Below are 19472 nucleotides of genomic sequence, written 5' to 3'. Positions count from 1 at the left end.
GTGATCATGAGCTAATTCAGTTCAAACTGAACAGAAGGATTAACAAAAAAATAAATCTGCAACTAGGTTTTTGGTTTCAAAAAAGGGCCAAATTTCAAAAATTAAGAAAATTAGTTAAGGAAGTGGATTGGACTGAAGAATTTATGGATCTAAAAGTAGAGGCACCCTGGGATTATTTTAAATCAAAGCTACAGAAGCTGTCAGAAGCCTGCATCCCAAAAAAGGGGAAAAAATTCATAGGCAGGATTTGTAGACCAAGCATCTCAGAGAGGTGATTAAGAAGAAGCAAAAAGCATACAGGGAGTGGAAGATGGGAGGGATCCGCAAGGAAAGCTACCTTATTGAGGTCAGAACATGTAGGGATAAAGTGAGACAGGCTAAAAGTCAAGTAGAGTTGGACCTTGCAAAGGAATTAAAACCAATAGTAAAAGGTTCTATAGCCATATAAATACAAGAGGAAAACAAAGAAAGAAGAAGAAGAAGAAGTGGGACCGCTAAACACTGAGGATGGAGTGGAGGTTAAGGATAATCTAGGCATGGCCCAATATCTAAACAAATACTTTGCCTCAGTCTTTAATAAGGCTAAAGAGGATCTTAGGGATAATGGTAGCATGACAAATGGGAATGAGGATATGGAGGTAGATATTACCATATCTGGAGGTAGAAGCAAAACTTGAACAGTTTAATGGGACTAAATTGGGGGGCCCATATAATTTTCATCCAAGAATATTAAAGGAATTGGCACCCGAAATTGCAAGGCCATTAGCAAGAATTTAATGAATCTGTAAACTCAGGAGTTGTACTGTATGATTGGAGAATTGCTAACATAGTTCCTATTTTTAAGAAAGGAAAAAAAGTGATCCAGGTAACTACAGGCCTGTTAGTTTGACATCTGTAGTATGCAAGGTCTTGGAAAAAATTTTGGAGAAAGTAGTTAAGGTCACTGAAGTCAATGGTAAATGGGACAAAATATAAGATGGTTTTACAAAAGGTAGATCGTGCCAAACCAACCTGATCTCCTTCTTTGAGAAAGTAAGATTTTTTAGACAAAGAAAACACAGTGGATCTAATTTACCTAGATTTCAGTAAGGTGTTGGATACTGTGTCACATGGGGAATTAGTTAAATTGGAAAAGATGGGGATCAATATGAAAACTGAAAGGTGGATAAGGAATTGGTTAACAGGGAGACTACGGCAGGTCATACTGAAAGGTGACCTGTCAGGCTGGAGGGAGGTTACCAGTGGAGTTCCTCAGGGAACAGTTTTGGGACTAATCTTTTTATTACTGACTTCGGCACAAAAAGTGGGAATGTGCTAATAAAGTCTGCAGATGATACAAAGCTTGGAGGTATTGCCAATTTAGAGAAGGACCAGGATATCATACAGGAGGATCTGGATGACCTTGTAAACTGCAGTAATAGTAATAGGATGAAATTTAATAGCGAGAAGTGTCAGGTTATGCATTTAGGGATTAACAACAAGAATTTTAGTTATAAGCTGGGGACGCATCAATTAGAAGTAACAGAGGAGGAGAAGGACCTTGAGTATTGGTTGATCATAGGATGACTATGAGCCACCAAATATGATATGGCCGTGAAAAAAGCTAATGCAGTCTTGGGATGCATCAGGCAAAGTATTTCCAGTAGAGATAAGGAGGTTTTAGTACCGTTATACAAGGCACTGGTGAGACCTCACCTGGAATACTGTGTGCAGTTCTGGTCTCCCATGTTTAAGAAGGATGAATTCAAATTGGAACAGGTACAGAGAAGGGCTACTAGGATGATCTGAGGAATGGAAAACTTGTCTTATGAAAGGAGACTCAAGGAGCTTGGCTTGTTTAGCCTAACTAAAAGAAGGTTGAGGGGAGATATGATTGCTCTCTATAAATATATCAAAGGGATAAATACCGGAGAGGGAGAGGAATTATTTAAACTCAGTACCAATGTGGACACAAGAACAAATGGATATAAACTGGTCATTAGGAAGTTTAGACTTGAAATTAGACAAAGGTTTCTAACCATCAGAGGAATGAAGTTTTGGAATGGCCTTCCAAGGGAAGCAGTGGGGGCAAAAGACCTATCTGGCTTTAAGATTAAACTCAATACGTTTATGGAGAAGATGGTATGATGGGTTAACATGATTTTGGTCATTAATTGATCTTTAAATATTCATGGTAAATGTGCCCAATGGCCTCTGATGTGATGTTAGATAGGGTGGGATCTCAGTTACTACAGAAAATTCTTTCCTGGATATCTGGCTGGTGAATTTTGCCCATATGCTCAGAGTTTAGCCGATCGCCATATTTGGGATCAGGAAGGAATTTTCCTCCAGGGCAGATTGGAAGAGGCCCTGGAGGTTTTTCGCCTTCCTCTGTAGCATGGGGAATGGGTCACTTGCTGGAGGATTCTCTGCTCCTTGAAGTCTTTAAACTACAATTTGAGGACTTCACTAGCTCAGACATAGGTGAGAGGTTTTTCGCAGGAGTGGGTGGGTGAGATTCTGTGGCTTGCGTTGTGCAGGAGGTCGGACTAGATCATAATGGTCCCTTCTGACCTTAGTATCATTCTTCAGGATTATAGTTCTGCCAAGAACAAGGCTACTTTATGACAGTAATCAACTGTACATGTTCTGTACACAAAACAGAGGCTTTCCAGCCACATCTCATTTATCCAAAGAGAATACTTTAATTACTCATACTAACCCAATTTTAAAATGCTATTTTTTTCTTCCAGCTCTGGCCTGTTGGGCAGCACAGTATGGGGTGGAGGTGAGCAGCCCTTAGTGGTGAAACAGATTCCGGACTATTTAAAAAAGCTGGACATGCACAAGTCCATGGGACCAGATCTAATGCATCCGAGGGTGCTGAGGGAGTTGGCTGATGTGATTGCAGAGCCATTGGCCATTATCTTTGAAAACTCATGATGATCGCGGAGCTCCCAGATGATTGGAAAAAAGGCAAATATAGTGCCCATCTTTTAAAAAGGGAAGAAGGAGAATCTGGGGATCTACAGACCAGTCAGTCTCACCTCAGTCCCTAGAAAAATCAAGGATCAGGTGCTCAAGGAATCCATTTTGAAGCATTTGGAGGAAAGGAATCAGGAACAGTCAACAGATTTATCAAGGGCAAGTCACGCCTGACCAATCTGATTGCCTTCTATGATGAGATAACTGGCTCTGTGGATATGGGGAAAGCGGTGGATGTGATATACCTTGACTTTAGCAAAGCTTTTGATACGGTCTCCCACAATATTCTTGCCATCAAGTTAAAGTAGTATGGATTGGATGAATGGACTATAAGGGGGATAGAAAGCTGGCTAGATTGTCTGGCTCAATGGGTAGTGATCAACAGCCCTGTCTAGTTGGCATCTGGTATCAAGCCGAGTATACCCCAGGGGTCAATCCTGGGGCCAGTTGTGTTCAACATCTTTATTAATGATCTGGATGACGGGATGGATTGCACCCTCAGCAAGTTTGCAGATGATAGTAAGCTGGGGGGAAGAGGTAGATACGCTAGGGGGTAGGGATACGGTCCAGAGTGACCTAGACAAATTGGAGGACTGGTCCAAAAGAAATCTGATGAGGTTCAACAAGGACAAGTGCAGAGTCCTTCACTTAGGACGGAAGAATCCCATGCACTGCTACAGGCTGGGGACTGACTGGCTAAGCGGTAGTTCTGCAGAAAGGACCTGGGGATTATAGTGGACGAGAAGCTGGATAGGCGTCAGCAGTGTGCCCTTGTTGCTAAGAAGGCTAACGGCACATTGGGCTGCATTAGTAGGAATGCCAGCAGATTGAGGGAAGTGATCATTCCCCTCTATCGGCACTGGTAAAGCCGCATCTGGAGCATTGTGTCCAGTTTTGGGGCCCCACTACAGAAAGAATGTGGACAAGTTGGAGAGAGTCCAGCAGAGGGAAATGAAAATTACTAGGGGGCTGGGGCACATGACTAATGAGGAGAGGCTGAACGAACTGGCTTATTTAGTCTGCAGAAGAGAAGAGTGAGGGGGGATTTGATAGCAGCCTTCAACTACCTGAAAGGGGGTTCCAAAGAGGATGGAGCTCGGCTGTTCTCAGTGATGGCAGATGACAGAACAAGGACCAACGGTCTCAATTTGCAGTGGAGGCAGTCTAGGCTGGCTATTAGGAAACACTATTTCACAAGGAGGCTGGAGAAGCACTGGAATGGGTTACCTAGGGAGGTGGTGGAATCTATCTTGCAGGGCCAGCTCTATGTTTTTTGCTGCCCCAAGCAGCAAAGAAACAACCCAAAAAAAAAAAAAAAAAACAAAAAAAAAAAAACCCACCACCTGTCGAATACGCCACCGCCGGAGAGAACAGGAACATCGGAGTGAGCTGCCACAGAATTGCTGCTGCTGACGAGACCCAAGTCAGAAGAGTCGCCGCTGAAAACAATGGAGAGGGGCTGCTGCTGAATTGCAGCCGGGGCTGCTGCCAGAGTGCTACCCCAAGAACAGCTGAAGTGCCGCCCCTTCAGTAGTGCCTCCCCAGGCACCGGCTTGCTTAGCTGGGGGTGCCTAGAGCCAGCCTGCCAGCTTGACAAAGCCTGGGCTGGGATGATTTAGTTGGGGTTGGTCCTGCTTTGAGCCGGGTATTGGACTAGTTGACCTTCTGAGGTCTCTTCCAACTCTAATCTTCTGGGATTCTATCACTATGCTGATATTATCCAGGACACAGTAAGACGCAGCTTACTTTCCAGTTCTCACATGCTATCTAGGAGACCACTGGGAACATTTTAACACTTGGCAGATTGACACCTGCATAAATAACTGTCTTAAGCAACCTCAATAAGTTGGTCAGGCTAGAGGAGAGAAACGTATTAGCATTTCTAGAACCAAGGAGTAAAACATGTTTGTTCATTCATCTATGCCACCTTGGCATCTAACCAGCAAGTTATTAAAAAAAAGATAGAGTAAGGTAAACACTCCTCCTCCAGCACATTCTAAATTAGTAACCATCACATGGACGCCAGCTTGATTTGTTTAGAACAATTCTATTTGCCAAATTCTCTAGCCTCCAGTGTATCAGCTTCACCACTCAAGTGAAATTCCTATAATAAGAACTAGCTTTCTGGTTTGGTTTTTCAAACCACTGGACTATGAGCATTTTTAGTATCCCAAATACATTTTGCAATATGAGCAGCACTGGTTGTTCTTGGACACATGTATCAGAAAGGTGGTCCACAGAGGGTCTATAAAGGCACTATAAAGAAATAATGACAATGACACCAGATTTAAAGGCCTGAAAGATTTCCCATGACCTAGAGAGAAGGGATAGATAGGCTTGCTGCTTTTTGTTTTTTTAAAGCCTCAGAAAGAAGGTCAAGCCTGGATTTGCTAGATGTCTGAGATTCATTTTCCTCCCACCCCCAAAAACGGGCATTATAACCTTTCACCCTAACTGAAGGCATGAGGATTTTGACTCTTCAGAGGCATTTTATCTCTACATTCCATTAAGCACTGGAATTTTTAGTTTTAGCAAAGAAAGGTTGAATTATTATTTATTCCATCTAAGATATCCATTCCTCTCAGTTTAGCTTTCAGTTTCCATCTCCTCAGGTTTCAGCAGTTCTCCAGTTAGTCCTCCCAGGAGACAAGGCCTTAAATATTTCAAGATAAAAAGCCAGGTAGAAAGGGTTCAATCTGGTGCTGCAAGAATGGCTTTACGAGTCCTTTGTGAGGCGTACGCTACATAAGAGAAGGATATACTTGCTAACTGGAGAGCTGAAGGTGGTGATTGCAGACAAGGCCATGTGGAATAAAACACATGACTGAATCAAATCTGGGTTCTGTTCCCACAAGCTTCCTACGTGGCTTTGGAGCTCTCTCTCACTCATTCTGTGCTTCATTTCTCTCCATGATCAGTAAAGGGAAGGTAAATACCCTTCTACTTGCAACTAAATACTTAAGCTTTGAGTGCTTCTGAAGTACTGAGACTATATAGGTTTGATGTTTTTGAAGTATGTAGCATTTCCATTAGCCATTCAGCCAGGTAAGCCAAGTTTCTCATCCATATTAGAAATTCCTCTGATGGAGTTCTGTTGCTCCGAGTTTTATACGGCTTCCTATCATGGCATTATCAGAGAGCCTTCAAAGTAAGATCAACAGCAACAAGCCTAGTGGCTGTTTTATGGACCCTGAAAAAAAACATTTCTCAAGGGATTGGTTTATTCCAAGCAAATCTTGCTGTGCCCACACATGTACACAAACTTTCAACCATAGCATCAGATTATTATTCAGGGAATAATCACGAGACTCCTCAGCTGAAAATATTAAGACTAATTCCAAAAATGTATCCTCTCTAACAGGAGTAGACCATTTAAATCAGACTAACTGATTGATTCGTCCTCAGAGTAGTCTTTGGTCACCGGCAGACAGATCAAGGGTACAGGGTACCCTGTGCTATCATCTGCCAATACTACTTTTGATTGGTAAGTGAAGGAGCCTCTTTCTATACCTTCTAGAGTTGGCATTAGCTTTTTGGCTCTGAGGTGGTCTGTATGCAAATCAGACATGGCACTCAATGCAGGGCCACGCTTTTCCCCTCTACACATACAGCCCCGTGACGTCCAGCTGCATACACCTGCCTCTTGGTGCCACCACTGAAGTACCAAAGGCAGTGCCAAAGATGCTGCTGAAAAATTAAGTTCCCCAAAAGAAAAGGGGGGGAGGGAAAAAAAAAAAAAGATACAAAATTTCCTCTTCAGATCAGTTGGCCACCTCCTCCTCATGAAGGCATGGCTCCCTTAGTTTTTCTAGCCATAGTTCTGTATTGGTTTAGGCATCTTCATGCCACACAGGACACATCCTACCCATAACTTGGGAAAGAGATCGGCTGACTCTTGGGAGTTACACAACTGGGAAGATTCCAGTTGTTGTCCCACCTGCAGCAGTCTGCCTCTCCATCCTATAGAAGGTTCTATCCCCATTTTCTTTTAGTCCAACTGTGTATTTTTCTTCTCACTAGTTTCAAGAGGCCAAATGAATTATTGGACCCAGCACTGGCAGGCTTTTCTTTTGAGCTTCAGGTTTCACTTTGCAGCCCACAGCATGAGAGTCCCAAGTTTGCATAACAAGCGTGAAGACCAGGATAAGGGAAAGATAAAACACAGAACAAACCCAGAAAGTATGTTGAGTCTTAAATGGATGACAGCAATATCAATCCTGTTATCTTTTCCAAAAAATGATTAGAAATGGCTCCAATGTAAAAACAGTTACTTTGGGCAAAACTGTTCAGTAACTGATTAAGGCATGTGAGTGAAAAGCAGGCAAGTACTAGTTTACCTATGGACAATATTCACCTTAGGAGTTGGCTCTATGGAGAACAATTCATGAAGAGAGGAAGTTTGGATTGTGCATGCAATGATCACTTCTCCCATTAGTGTATAGGCATCTGACTAATGAATGCACTATACACAGAGGGAGAACTCCATAGCATACACTTTACTGGCAGTCAGGAGCATTCCTGGGCAACACTTGTTATGAGTAGTTCATGTAAATACCATCCATTACCTCTCTAGCACATCACAAAGACCTGAGGTGGAAAAGCAAAGGCAAGTCTAATATTTAGGACACTACAGAAAGGGAGAGTGAATTTTAAGAAGCATGCACAGGAGAGAGATTTGGAGACATTTAATTGTCAGCCAAGTGCAGAAACAATATAATAGGAGACAGTGCTGGAAGTGAGATTATGAAGACAGCAGTGAGGGAATATTTCTCCTCTGCTACCGAGAGAAAAATTGAGCTATATTTGAAACATGATTCTATACACCTTAATCTGTTTATACAAGAGATAACCTGATACCTCTTTTAAAAACTAATGAAGTCAGCGTAGCAGAGTTAATCAATGGTTTCTTGAAAGAACACCAATTAACCAATTTTTTAAAAAGCCACTAGAGATAAAATCTAGGATGATGTTAACAGTTTTGCATAGTTTCAATAAAAACACTGCAATGAATCTATTGAAAGCAATCACATCCTTGGCACATTAACTGAAAAGGGACAAATTAAGCTGTTACTTCTATGCTGGAGCTTAAGACCTCCCCCTCCCCACAAAAAAGGAATAAAAACCCAAAAGATAGCAAGTGCTTTTCTTTTTCAGGGTAACACATTCAAAAGATGTGTGGTACCTTTGTTGTAACCCTGTACGTGATGTAGGTCTCCATTGTACAGATATGTTTTTTGGGATCATCGACAGTGACGAAGAGGTCTCTAGTTTCCCCATCCAAGTCATCATCCAGCTGCAGTCTGTTGAGCAGTGAGGAGGAGGAGGCTGGGCTGGAAGTATCTACAGGAGTGCCATTGGGCAGACTGAGATCCTGGAGGAAGACAAAAAACACACACACACTCACTAACTATTTCTGACTAGTACAGTTCAGCAAAGTTTTAACTGTGAAATTGCCAAGTTGCATGACTGAGTTTCTTTTATGCTCTTCTCCCAAGTGGCCCCCCCATCTACCTAGAACCCCCTCCCTGGTCTACTAAGCACACTCCCTTTTCTTTCTTGAAGCCCCTTCTTAAACGCACCCTAAATCCTTTTTTTGGCAAGTAGTGTTCAGAGAGCTCGTTTGCTCCTTATTTCTAGTTGGTGAGCACCCTCTTGAGTAGAGAGCCCCCACCCCCCCATGTCCCTTCATCCCAGTTGGGGCCAGGATGCAGGAGGCAGCTTATTTAAAATTGCAGCAGCTACTCCCTAGGGTCAAACAGCGTGTTCATTTCTTGCACTTGACCTTAGGCCTCAGGATGAGTTGATGGACTAGACCATGAACGCACACCTTGCTGTAGTGTATTGGGTCACTGCAAAGTGTCAAATCAAAAACCTCAAAGGGGGCTTATGCACTTGTCACCTTTTAACTTGAGACTGGCATTTAAATCTTGAGTCAGCTCATGGGACAGTTCACTAGCCTCCAACAAAAACCCACCCACTAGCATCTGACAGTTCAGCATCCCCATGCTGCCTCCAGCTGGGGAGCTTCCATCAACCAGAACCGCAGCTATGTTACTGGTAGAGGTCAACAGGTAACTGAGCCACTGGGGTCTCTTTTCCTACAAAATACGGGTCAGGATGCAAGAGAGCATCCAGCCTTTAAAACTAAGTTTTGGAGCCCATGTTCCTGCCATCTTTTTGTCCTAGAGGTTCTGCCCTTTCCTGGAAGTTCCCAGCTGCTGCAGAGAGGCAGCCCCCCTCACCTGGAGTGGGCTAAATGAGTTACAAAGATACCAAGGGATAACAAGTAGCAACTCCGCTTCACGCGGCAGTCCTGCACTGAATCCCAGAGATCAATACTCTGGATCAGGGGTCTCAAAGTCCCGGCCCACCTGCAGCCCGAGAACCTCCCCACTGCGGACCGCGGAGGAGAGACGCATGCGGACACCTCTGTCTGCTGCAGGCACTGCCCCCGCAGCTCCCATTGGCTGGGGGAGAGGGACAGAGATATCACTAGTCGCCGGGCAGAGTCAGCCATGGAGGCAGCATCACTTCCCCTCCCCATGGATATAAACAAGTCAAAATACCGAACAACTATCTGATGCCCACCTTGCTGCAATCCTTAAGGTTTCAACTGCTCAGTCACTGAGGCCAAGCTGACAGAACTGAAGCGTTGCCAGGTGTTTGGCAAAATGCTAAAAAAAAAAAAAACTCTGGCAGGAGAAGAACTGTATAAAGTTGTATGACAGTTTTATTATTTCGAATTTCTTAAACAAAAAATAGAATATAAACATTTTCTTTTCTGAACACCATCTTCAGTGCCATGGGAGGATTTGGGGGCTGGCGCTGGCCCTAAGGTACATTGAGTTTGAGATCCCTGCTCTGGATACTTCTATTCTTTGAAGGGCTGGTTACATTTCTATGTAGCTAGTAACAGTTACCACTCCCCCAGAGTCTATACAAACCTACATGCAACATAGATAGTTTGCTCTATCCTGCCATCAGATGGTTTTGAAGCAGAAAATCTTAATGAATTAATTTTATAAGTTAGCAGAACAATTAAGACATACACAAAAAACTTAGAGTGCTCTGAATTCCATAGGAACGTTTGACACCAATATATAAAACACCACTCCAAGGACTCCGGCTCTTCCTTTGTAGAAGGAAGTCTTTTATTGTTAAGATGTGAATCCTGTCTATTCCAAATGTCTTTCAGGGAGGGCTGAGGTTCCCCCTCCCCTCCGTGCAAAGCTTTGTGGAATTTACTTTCATTGGAACAGAATAAAAGCATTTTGCATTAAGTATCTGAGTCACTGGAGTCCTCCATTTTGCTTGGAGATGGGAATGGGATGATATGGGAAGGAGAATCATTTGCAATTTGAGACATTATATCTGAAAGATGATGGATTTAAATAGAGAAGTATACAGAGGACACTCACTTCACTTTTGGAAAGTCTAATCCAAAAGGAGAGGCATGGAGGCTGGATCAGAGCTGTTTTACCAACAGCAGGAATTAAGACTCAGATGGTAGAGAACTCCAAATGCTTCAGTTCAGCTCTAGGTCAAGAGTGACTAGTGATTTTGGGCTCCTAACTTGAGACCTCCTAAAAGGGCCCGATTTTCGAGAAACTGAGCTCCCGCCTTCAAAAAATCAGGCCCCTTTAAGGCGTCTCAAAGGGAACACCCAAGGAACATTAGTTACTTTTCAAAAGTCTGGCCATATCGTATTATGAAATGGATTAAGTTTAGATGTGACAGTTTACTATTATTGGCCTACATTACTCATGTACTATACATTCCTCTTTATGGAAGTGACATATGTGGATAGGTTTTCTTTAAATACCAATTTAGCCTAAATGAGACTCCTATTAAAAAAAAAAAAGGACAGGAAAGCAAGTAAAAGGACAAGGAAGTGCCACACTTATTTGTGCTATCCAAAGCAGGCATACTTCTTCCTCTCCTCCCCCACTTTGTTCAAAAGATCGTCCCTCAAGATATTGAAGAATTGTTACCTTGTGCTTTTGCACAAATACGATATTATATAATAGCTACGAACAATTACAAAGCAAGATTTATAGCAGGTTGCTTGGAGAGAGAGAGCGCGCATGCACTATTATGGCAAGTTCTCAGCCAAGGATGCCACTGGTTTGAATATTATATAATGACTAAGGCTATGTCTACACTGCCACTTTCAGCACTAAAACTGTCACTCAGGGGTGTTTTTTCACACCCTTGAATGACTAAAGTTTTTGTGCTGAAAAGCGCCAGGAGAGAGAGAGAGTTTTATCCCGGGAGCCACGCTCCCAGCAATAAAGCTACCACCCTCATTTGGGGTGGTTATTTTTTTCCCCCTCATCATCATCACCGGGAGACTCTCCCCCAGCACGTCTACACTGCCCACGTCACAGCATGGCCATTGCAGCGCTGCCAACTGTGCTGTAACGTGGGCATTGTAGACATTCCCTCCCAGAGGAGCACTGAGAAGAAGAAGTAGAAGTAGAAGTGAGGGTAAGCTGGTAGGATAACCACGGCCAATGGGAGCTTCAGGGGAGGTACCTGGAGGCATGGCAAGGGCAGCGCACAAAGCCTCGTGGGCCCCCCACCCCCAGGGGCTGCGCAGGGATGTGGTTCCTGCTGCTTCCCAGAGTGGCATGGTGTGGGGCCAGGGCAGGCAGGGAGCCTGCCCTCGCCCCGGTGCACGCCACTGCCACCCTACAGCCACTTTAGGTAAGCGGCGCTGGGCTGGAGGCTGAATGCCTCCTGCACTCTGCCCCCCCAACCCCCTGCCGCACCCCTTCTGCTCCCCAACCCCCTGCCCTGAGCCCCATTGCACCCCACACCCCCACGCACCCAACTCACTGCCCTGAGCCCTATTGCACCCCACACCCCAACACCCTGCCCTGAGCTCCCTCCTGCAGTCTGCACCCCTCCTGCATCCCAACCCCCTTTCCTGAGCCCCCTCATACAGCATGCACCCCTCCTCTGCCCCAATCCCTTGCCCTGAGCCCGTTCCTGCACACTTCACTCCCTCCCACACCAGCCCTACATACAAATTTCCCCACCCAGATAACGGCCCTCGGCCCAAAAAGTTTGCCCATCCCTGCTGTAAATGAAGCATTTTAACAGTTTGCATTGTTATAATGCAACGTCAGCCTTGTGTGTTTAAGTTGTTTATTTTCTTAGGAATAGGCTCAAGAAAAGTGGTAGTTACTCACAATGATTTACCACCACGTAGCCCATCTCCATGTAAGAGCCTACAAATTAAATTTGGGACCTGGAAGTCACTGTGTATTTATTCCTGTTCCACTGCCTGTAACTGACCCACCTGAGATCTTTTAGGTTAACCCTCAATTTCAGATTTAACAATTTTATTAAGATAACGTTGAAGTAAAAAGAAAACGATACAGAGTTTAGGCATAGAAGTTTCTGGTTATCAGGGAATAAGGTACAGATTATCAAGGGGTGCGAAGTTCAGTTTAGGAGTGGGTGGCGTAAGGAATACATAATCTGCAATCTCCCCGATTGGGGGAGAAAGTTTAATGGGTCAAAGTACCGACATTGAGATATGGGGGTATGTTGTCCATATAATGGACATGTTCAGGTGTGGAGTATAATGAGCGGGTTATTAACTGCAGGTCAGTTGAGTCAGCTTTATTAGGGGTGATGCAAGAGTAAGGAGAAGGCAGATGAAAACAGAGATGCTACTCAGAAATATATATAAGTGAGACAAGCAAGATACCACACCCAGCACCCTGTTTACAGAATGAACAGCACTTCTACACTGTCACAGTGCTAAGATTCTCTAATCATAGAATATCAGAGTTGGAAGGGACCTCAGGAGATCTTGTCCAACCCCCTGCTCAAAGCAGGGCCAATCCCCAATTTATTTTTATTTTGTGTCCCAGATCCCTAAATGTCCCCCTCAAGGATTGAACTCACAAGCCTGGGTTTAGCAGGCCAATGCTCAAACCACTGAGCTATCCCTCCTGCAGAGCACGGAAAAGAAAGTCAGGGCACTGGCTTACATCCCCTGCCCTACATCAGCTTTGGGCAAGTCACTTTACAAATGGGGAAACTGAAGCCCAGAAGTCAATGAAGACACAAGTTACCAACTTCATAGGAGTGATGAGAGTTTGAATGCTTTGAGATCCTCGGGAAGGAAGAGCTATAGGAATTCAAATTAGCATTTTCCATATTGCTATTCCAACGAACACTAAGGAGTAAGACATTTTGATAGCTTAGGTTTGTGAGGAAAGGAGGCCAGTCATCCATGGATAGAGAATTTCTGTCAAGACCTAGTTTTCTGGGGTGCTTCGTGCACACAGCAGGATTCCTGCTGGAACTGCGGGTGCTGCCCCCAGAGGTATCAGAAGGGGGTCAGTCACTGAGGAAATACCTCTCCCAACTTGAATAAGGCATAACAGGACTGAACACTGAAGGAGCAAGACCTATGCTGGCCAGCTGTGAACAGAAACTGAAAGGAGCCTTATACCACCTCACCCCCTACTAGCCAGGTGCACACACGAGCAAGGGAGATCCAGGAATAGCACTACTGCGAGGAAAGATGAGCACTAGTGAGAGAGATACCAAGCACCCCCTCCCCTAATTGTTTGCATTGCTGCTGACTAGACTGTCTCATCTTCTCACAAAAAAATAAAAAGCCACGGAGGTGCGGGGGGCCACAACAAAGGAAAGAGTTTGTTTCTGTGCTGCAGGACTGCTCCCTACGCTGTCCCAATCACTGCCTCACCATTATTTCTTAGAGATTAACGAGGTCTGTGTTGGCAAGACAGACTACAGGGCCCACCTGTATCCCAGCAATCAAGAGAAGTGCCTCCATGTATATGCATCAAGTTCCTGGCAGAGCCATTGTGGTGGGGGCTATGGTTTCTCACTCAACCACTGGTGAAAGAAATGCATTGATCTGAGGGTAAGTTGGTCACTAACAAGTGATAGTATATTAGAAGACCTCAGCAGAACAGCAGTGCTTCTCATCTATTGAGAATAGAAATGAATTTCAGTGCAAGCTTTCTGATGATTATTATTATTAATAAAAAAAAGTTGCATTTTTATTTGCTTAACTATTGGTAACATTCTGGATTCTCATGTCCTGCTGGGATACTGGAGTCTTGAACCCAAAGCAGTTTCCAGTAGCTCCAATCTGCCAAGAACCATCCTAGATTTTGAAAACCCATCCCCAAGTATTTACAGCCCTGACTGCCAACTTAAGCCACAAGAACTGGCCCATTTTCTGAGTGCCAGTGCCTTGCACCACAAGGGCTGCTGTGCAGAGCAAACAGAAGATACCCAATGGTACCCAACCCAGTTGCTGCCCCAGATCTGCACAAAGTGGTAGCCAGAAAATTTGGTGCTCCTCTTGCCATGGAGGAAGAGGATTATTACTGGGACCTCCACAGGAAGAAAACATTACCGCGAGTGGAAGAACATGGTTGTCCTGCTCCTCCTGACAGAATGGGATGGTGAAAGACAAGCAAAGAATAAAGTTCCAAGTCCCAGATATATATTTTGTCATCTAGGATTATATTCCCTAAACATGCTTTAGAAAAGAATTAGGCAGGGCTCAGTAAATTCAGTTCGCCAAGTAGTCTTAGGTCATATTGGTTGGCCTTTTTAGGACATCATACTGAGTCTCGATAGCTAACTCGCAAGTGAGTTGTTAATAAATTGCAAGCTTGGTCACTTGCCAGGTTCCTCCGTCCAGTGTTTTGGACCCTATGAAAGAAGGCTAAAAAGCCTTGCATTAAAAAGCCCCATCTTCCAGCATGGAAGGGTTGTAAACAGGCATTACAATATGAAGAAGCTGACTAAAAATGTCAATGCAGAGGACAACACTAAAGTCAGCCAGCCAGCCAGCCAAGAGTCAAGCAAACAGCAGCTTTAATCCTACCTGCACGTCCTTCAATACACAAGCAGAGTCAGGCACCACTAACGGTTCATGTGACCCAGACACATGCTCTTATTGCAAGACTGGGTTGGGCTTCCTTTCTGACCTCTCTAGGAATGAGAGCTAGTCTATTCACTGCCATGAGTGGGTCTTCTACTTACAGACACAAATATTCCCCTTTTTACATCTCGCCTGCCTTCTGGCGGACCAAAGTGCTACATACACATTCTCAAAGCCTCACTGCCTGGGGTTTTGTCAGATTGATTCTTAGGGTATGTCTACACTGAACATCTGCAGCTGCACTTCTGTAGCGTTTCAGTGTAGACACTACCTACCAGTGGAGTAGCCAGGACGGGACAAGTGGTGTGCCCCGACTTCAGGTGGGTAGGCAATGACAGGGTCAGGAGGGAATCAGGACCGCTTCCCCCCACCCGTTGGCCTTGTGGGGGGGCGATGGACATGCTGCCCAACCCGAGGAGTGGGGTTTGGAGCACAGGGACTTGTCCCGCTCCGCTCGCCCAGATCTCCAGCTGGGGAGTGGGATTGGGGCACAGGGGCTTGTGGGCGGGCAAGTCCCCACGCCTGACCTCGCTCCCCGTCTGCAGTGCTGGACAGGAAGAGCAGTGCAAGTGCTGGGACCGGAGCAGAGCCGGGGGTGGACCTGGATGCTCAGTGGGTGGCCTGTGGCCCACCCATGGCTATGCCCCTGCTACCTACACTGATGGGAGCGGTTCTCCCATCCAGTTATTCCATCTCCCCAAGAAGTGACTACATCAACAGAAGAATTCTTCCATCCACCTAGCGCTGTCTACACCAGGGGGTTAGGGTGGCATAGCTACATCTCTCAGGGTTGTGGATTTTTCACACCCCTAAGCAACAAAGGTAAGCCAACCTAATTTTCTAGTATAGACCAGGCCTAAATAATACAGATTCATTAAGATTTCACCATTGCCTTTATTGGAGAGAAGCCATGACAGAAGAGATGCTTCCATACATGCAAGAAAGTAGCCTGATGGTCATGGGATTATTGCCAGCTTTTCTATTTTTTAGTGTGAATTTAACTAACCCTTTTCTCCATATGCAGCCCATATGCCAATTCAGGCATTAGCCTTTTATGGTGTGTAGGATTTGGAAGTAGGCCAATCACTGTGGAACTACATGTCACACAGTGCTGACGACGACAAGTATGCCGCTTTTTACCCCCAGCATGGAACTACTCACCAGAACAGTTACTGAATCAGTAAATCCTTCACAACTCAAGGTTGTGGCACTGAAAATGCTGGCTCATTAAGCCAGTTACAACTCACTTCAGGTTACAAGTGGACAGATTCTACATTCACTTACTCTAGGTCTTGATGACCATAATTGCATGATTTGCCCTCAAGTGCTGCTAGTAAAGAGTTCATTGGGAGTCCTGCTTTTAAGAACTGGAAAAGCAACAAGTTCTCAGCCTGGCCGGCCGGTGCAAATTGGGGCAGTGGGGCCTTGCCTTGCCTTTGAAGGATGTATGTGCTCGGGGGAGGGGCAAACAAAGGCAGATTGATCTCTTCCTATGGGCTCTTTACTCTTCCTCACCACTTTTGCAGATGCGGCCCTCTCCTTGCCCCGCCCCAACGTAAACAAAATCAAGCCCTCTCCTTTCAATCTCTCTGCCATCTGGAGCCTCTATATTACATCCCAGAACAACGCCCACATGCATAGCATGGCCCTGTTCTCCTGGCAGAGCGGCTCACTTCCTCAATGCCTGTCAGTGATGTTTTAATACAATCTGCCACTGCCTGATGAGACACCCCCTCACACCCACCAGCCTCTTCGTATATAAACCCTCCACTCCCACACAGCTAAAGTTTACAGCATCTGCCTATCAAACTAACCACATGCTTTGTCACGTGCAAGACACACACACACACACAAATGTCAACCAGAATGAGAGGGAGGATGGTCCAGCCATTTGGTATTTAGCCTAGGACTTGGGAGACCTGAGTTCAGTCCCCTGCTCCACCGGAGACCCCCTCCTGTGTCACTTTGGGCAGATCTCAGAGACTCTTCACTCATGTAAAATGGGATAACAATGCTGACCTGGTACATAGGTTATTTTCATCTTTACTAGAGACTACCTTTTTATAGAAAGAGAGCCTTAACACTCAGAGAAACAGGAATATTTTCCAACTCCAGTAGCCTTGCCGTAGTCTTAAACCAAAAAAAAAAAAAAAAAAAAAAAAAAAAAAAAAAACCACACACACCACGGCCACCACCCAGATGCAGCCACAAACAAACAGTGGAGAGAGCCTGAAAAATTCCTTCCAACTATTAGATAACAGTGGAATATTTAAAGACATGAGTTTTTCCACAATGTCTAACAGCAAGATGTTTCCAGGACTAAAAAACTTTTAAGACCCAGTCAGGAAGACAAATTCTAAATAATGCCTTTAAAAAAACACCACACAAAAGATCAGGTTTATTTTATACACATATATTCCATAATATTTTTACACCATCACTTCTCATCTTTAAGAGTTTGTTATGCAACATCTGTCTGACACTAAAGCCAACCTCCTAAAAATCATGCAACCTCTACCCCAAGTCAGCTGATTTATGATCTGCACAGCCTTCAGCATTTAGATAGTTGACATTTATTTCTATATGTAATTTTTAAAGACAACTATGTATGTGGGAAGAGAGAAACAGTGATTCTGTAGAAAGATCACTTCTACTCATATATGGAATGTGGATAAGGCAAAATTTCATAATAAATTTGAAGAAACCCCAATCTTTCTACCTCTGGTAAAGAGTATATGTGAACCTTAAAATCACAAGCAAGCTTCAAATGCAATAGGGCTATTGGGGAATTTAAGGGCCACAAAATAGAGATGGACTTTTAATGAAGTCCTATTGCAATCTAGAAGCGTCTGGCTAGGCTTTTTTAGGACAACAGTTAAAAGGGCTGGTTTGCCATTTAACAAGCCAAAACCCTATTATTGTTTTAAGATAGGCAATGCCAACGATTAATTCAATGAATAAAAATTATATCTTGTTTGCAGGATCATGCCCTATATTAGGAGGTAGGAAAGCAAAGGCGGGATTGTTATGGGAAGAAAGGTTATAACAAGAGCACAAGACATTAATGTATGCCCACATCTCGTTAGTTTGTAAGAGCAGAGTCCAATAAGAGAGAAGGAGCAGAGCTCACTATTGACTTGTTTCTTCCAGTTTTCCTTAGATTTGAAATAGACAAGACACAGGATCCAGAAATATGGGGCATCCTGAAAAAGGGGCAAAGCTGCTTATGGGAAGAGATCAGGATGCACAAGGTGACAGGATCTATTGAGGCTGGGTCAGGAAATGAGGAGTTAGAATATAGTGCAAAAGAGAAATCTTGAGCCAAGACAAGGATTGAGGTCGGAAGAGTCATCTACACAAAGTGAGCTTAACTACAGCATAGTGGACGGACTCTGGTGTGATGCAACCATCAGGGGACAGTGAGATAACTAGGATGGGGAGCAGGGTGTCAGCAGCAGGAATGGCCAAAGAAGGGATTGGATGTGGAAGTTGTATAGCACTGACAGGATTTACTAGCAGCCTGGTTGTGGGGGAAGAGTGCTGAAGCTGAGGCCAAGGGCAAGGAGTCCCACTCTTTTTTACCTGGAAGAATGGAGGAAAGAAGGGCTTTTCAAAACAAGTCACAATAGTAATGCATCCGATGAAGTGAGCTGTAGCTCACGAAAGCTTATGCTCTAATAAATTTGTTAGTCTCTAAGGTGCCACAAGTACTCCTTTTCTTTTTGCGAATACAGACTAACACGGCTGCTACTCTGAAAATAGTTTCTACTGTTCTCTTCACTTAATCCTTTATATAAAAGTGATAATTTGGAGAGCAGATTTTTGGTTCTGATATACACATTTATTTAAAATATAGTTCTGACTAGAGCAGCTGAGATTATTTCTGTGGAAGACAGATCAGTCATGGAAATAAGAGGTTTCGAAGTTTCAATTTAGTGAGATATAGCATAACACCAGAAAGCCACTAAATATTTGACTATCCCTCTATGAACTGTTGTCAGCATTTTGAAAAATGCCTCAAAACTAGGAATTGCTTCTCTGGAACCATAGTTAAGAGTTCTGATACTGCCAATATAGTGTGCAACTCATTTCTGTTAATCCACAGTGGTTTCTAGATCTCATCCATTCTAATACTTGCACTTTGGAGTGGGGAAAGCCCTAAGATGTCCCTACGGCTGTGAAGTGATGGATCAATTTCTGGGTGGAGTTCAGCATCTGTCTAGCCTCATCTCAGCAAAAATCAATACAATGGGGACTCCTGTAAAGTATTTAGTAGACAGAGGTAATTCAACTAGATACACAAAAGAGGAGTAATCCCATTAACCCTTAGAGCACAGAAGATGAGGAGCTTTTCTTCCCCACCTGCGGTAACATTAGTTATGAGTTTCTTCTGCTGCTGTATGCGATGTGCCCCAGCAGGCATAGCTAAGTGAAGGTTTACTAGAATTTCTACTCCTTGGGGTGGGATTTAAAACAAAAAATTAAATTCCATACTGGCATAACTCTATTCTCATTGAAGTCAATGGGAATTTTACTGTTCATTTCAATGGGAACAGAGTTAAGC

General features: G+C 44.1%; 1 protein-coding gene across 2 annotated transcripts in view; it reads right to left on the bottom strand.

Annotated features, from left to right (window-relative positions):
- The window catches only part of SNX30 (sorting nexin family member 30), a 64327-nt gene that overhangs the window by 37580 nt on the left and 7275 nt on the right, over positions 1-19472 (bottom strand). For both annotated transcript variants that reach the window (XM_038401677.2, XM_043514418.1), the window contains exon 2: positions 8147-8335. In XM_038401677.2, the coding sequence (XP_038257605.1) occupies positions 8147-8335 (189 nt within the window). The remainder of the gene's footprint in view (positions 1-8146; positions 8336-19472) is intronic.

Source organism: Dermochelys coriacea, chromosome 5 (assembly GCF_009764565.3).
Source record: "Dermochelys coriacea isolate rDerCor1 chromosome 5, rDerCor1.pri.v4, whole genome shotgun sequence".
NCBI classification, from domain to species: Eukaryota; Metazoa; Chordata; order Testudines; family Dermochelyidae; genus Dermochelys; species Dermochelys coriacea.
The sequence above is the reverse complement of the archived record's forward strand: the minus strand, read 5'-3'. Positions and strand labels throughout refer to the sequence as shown.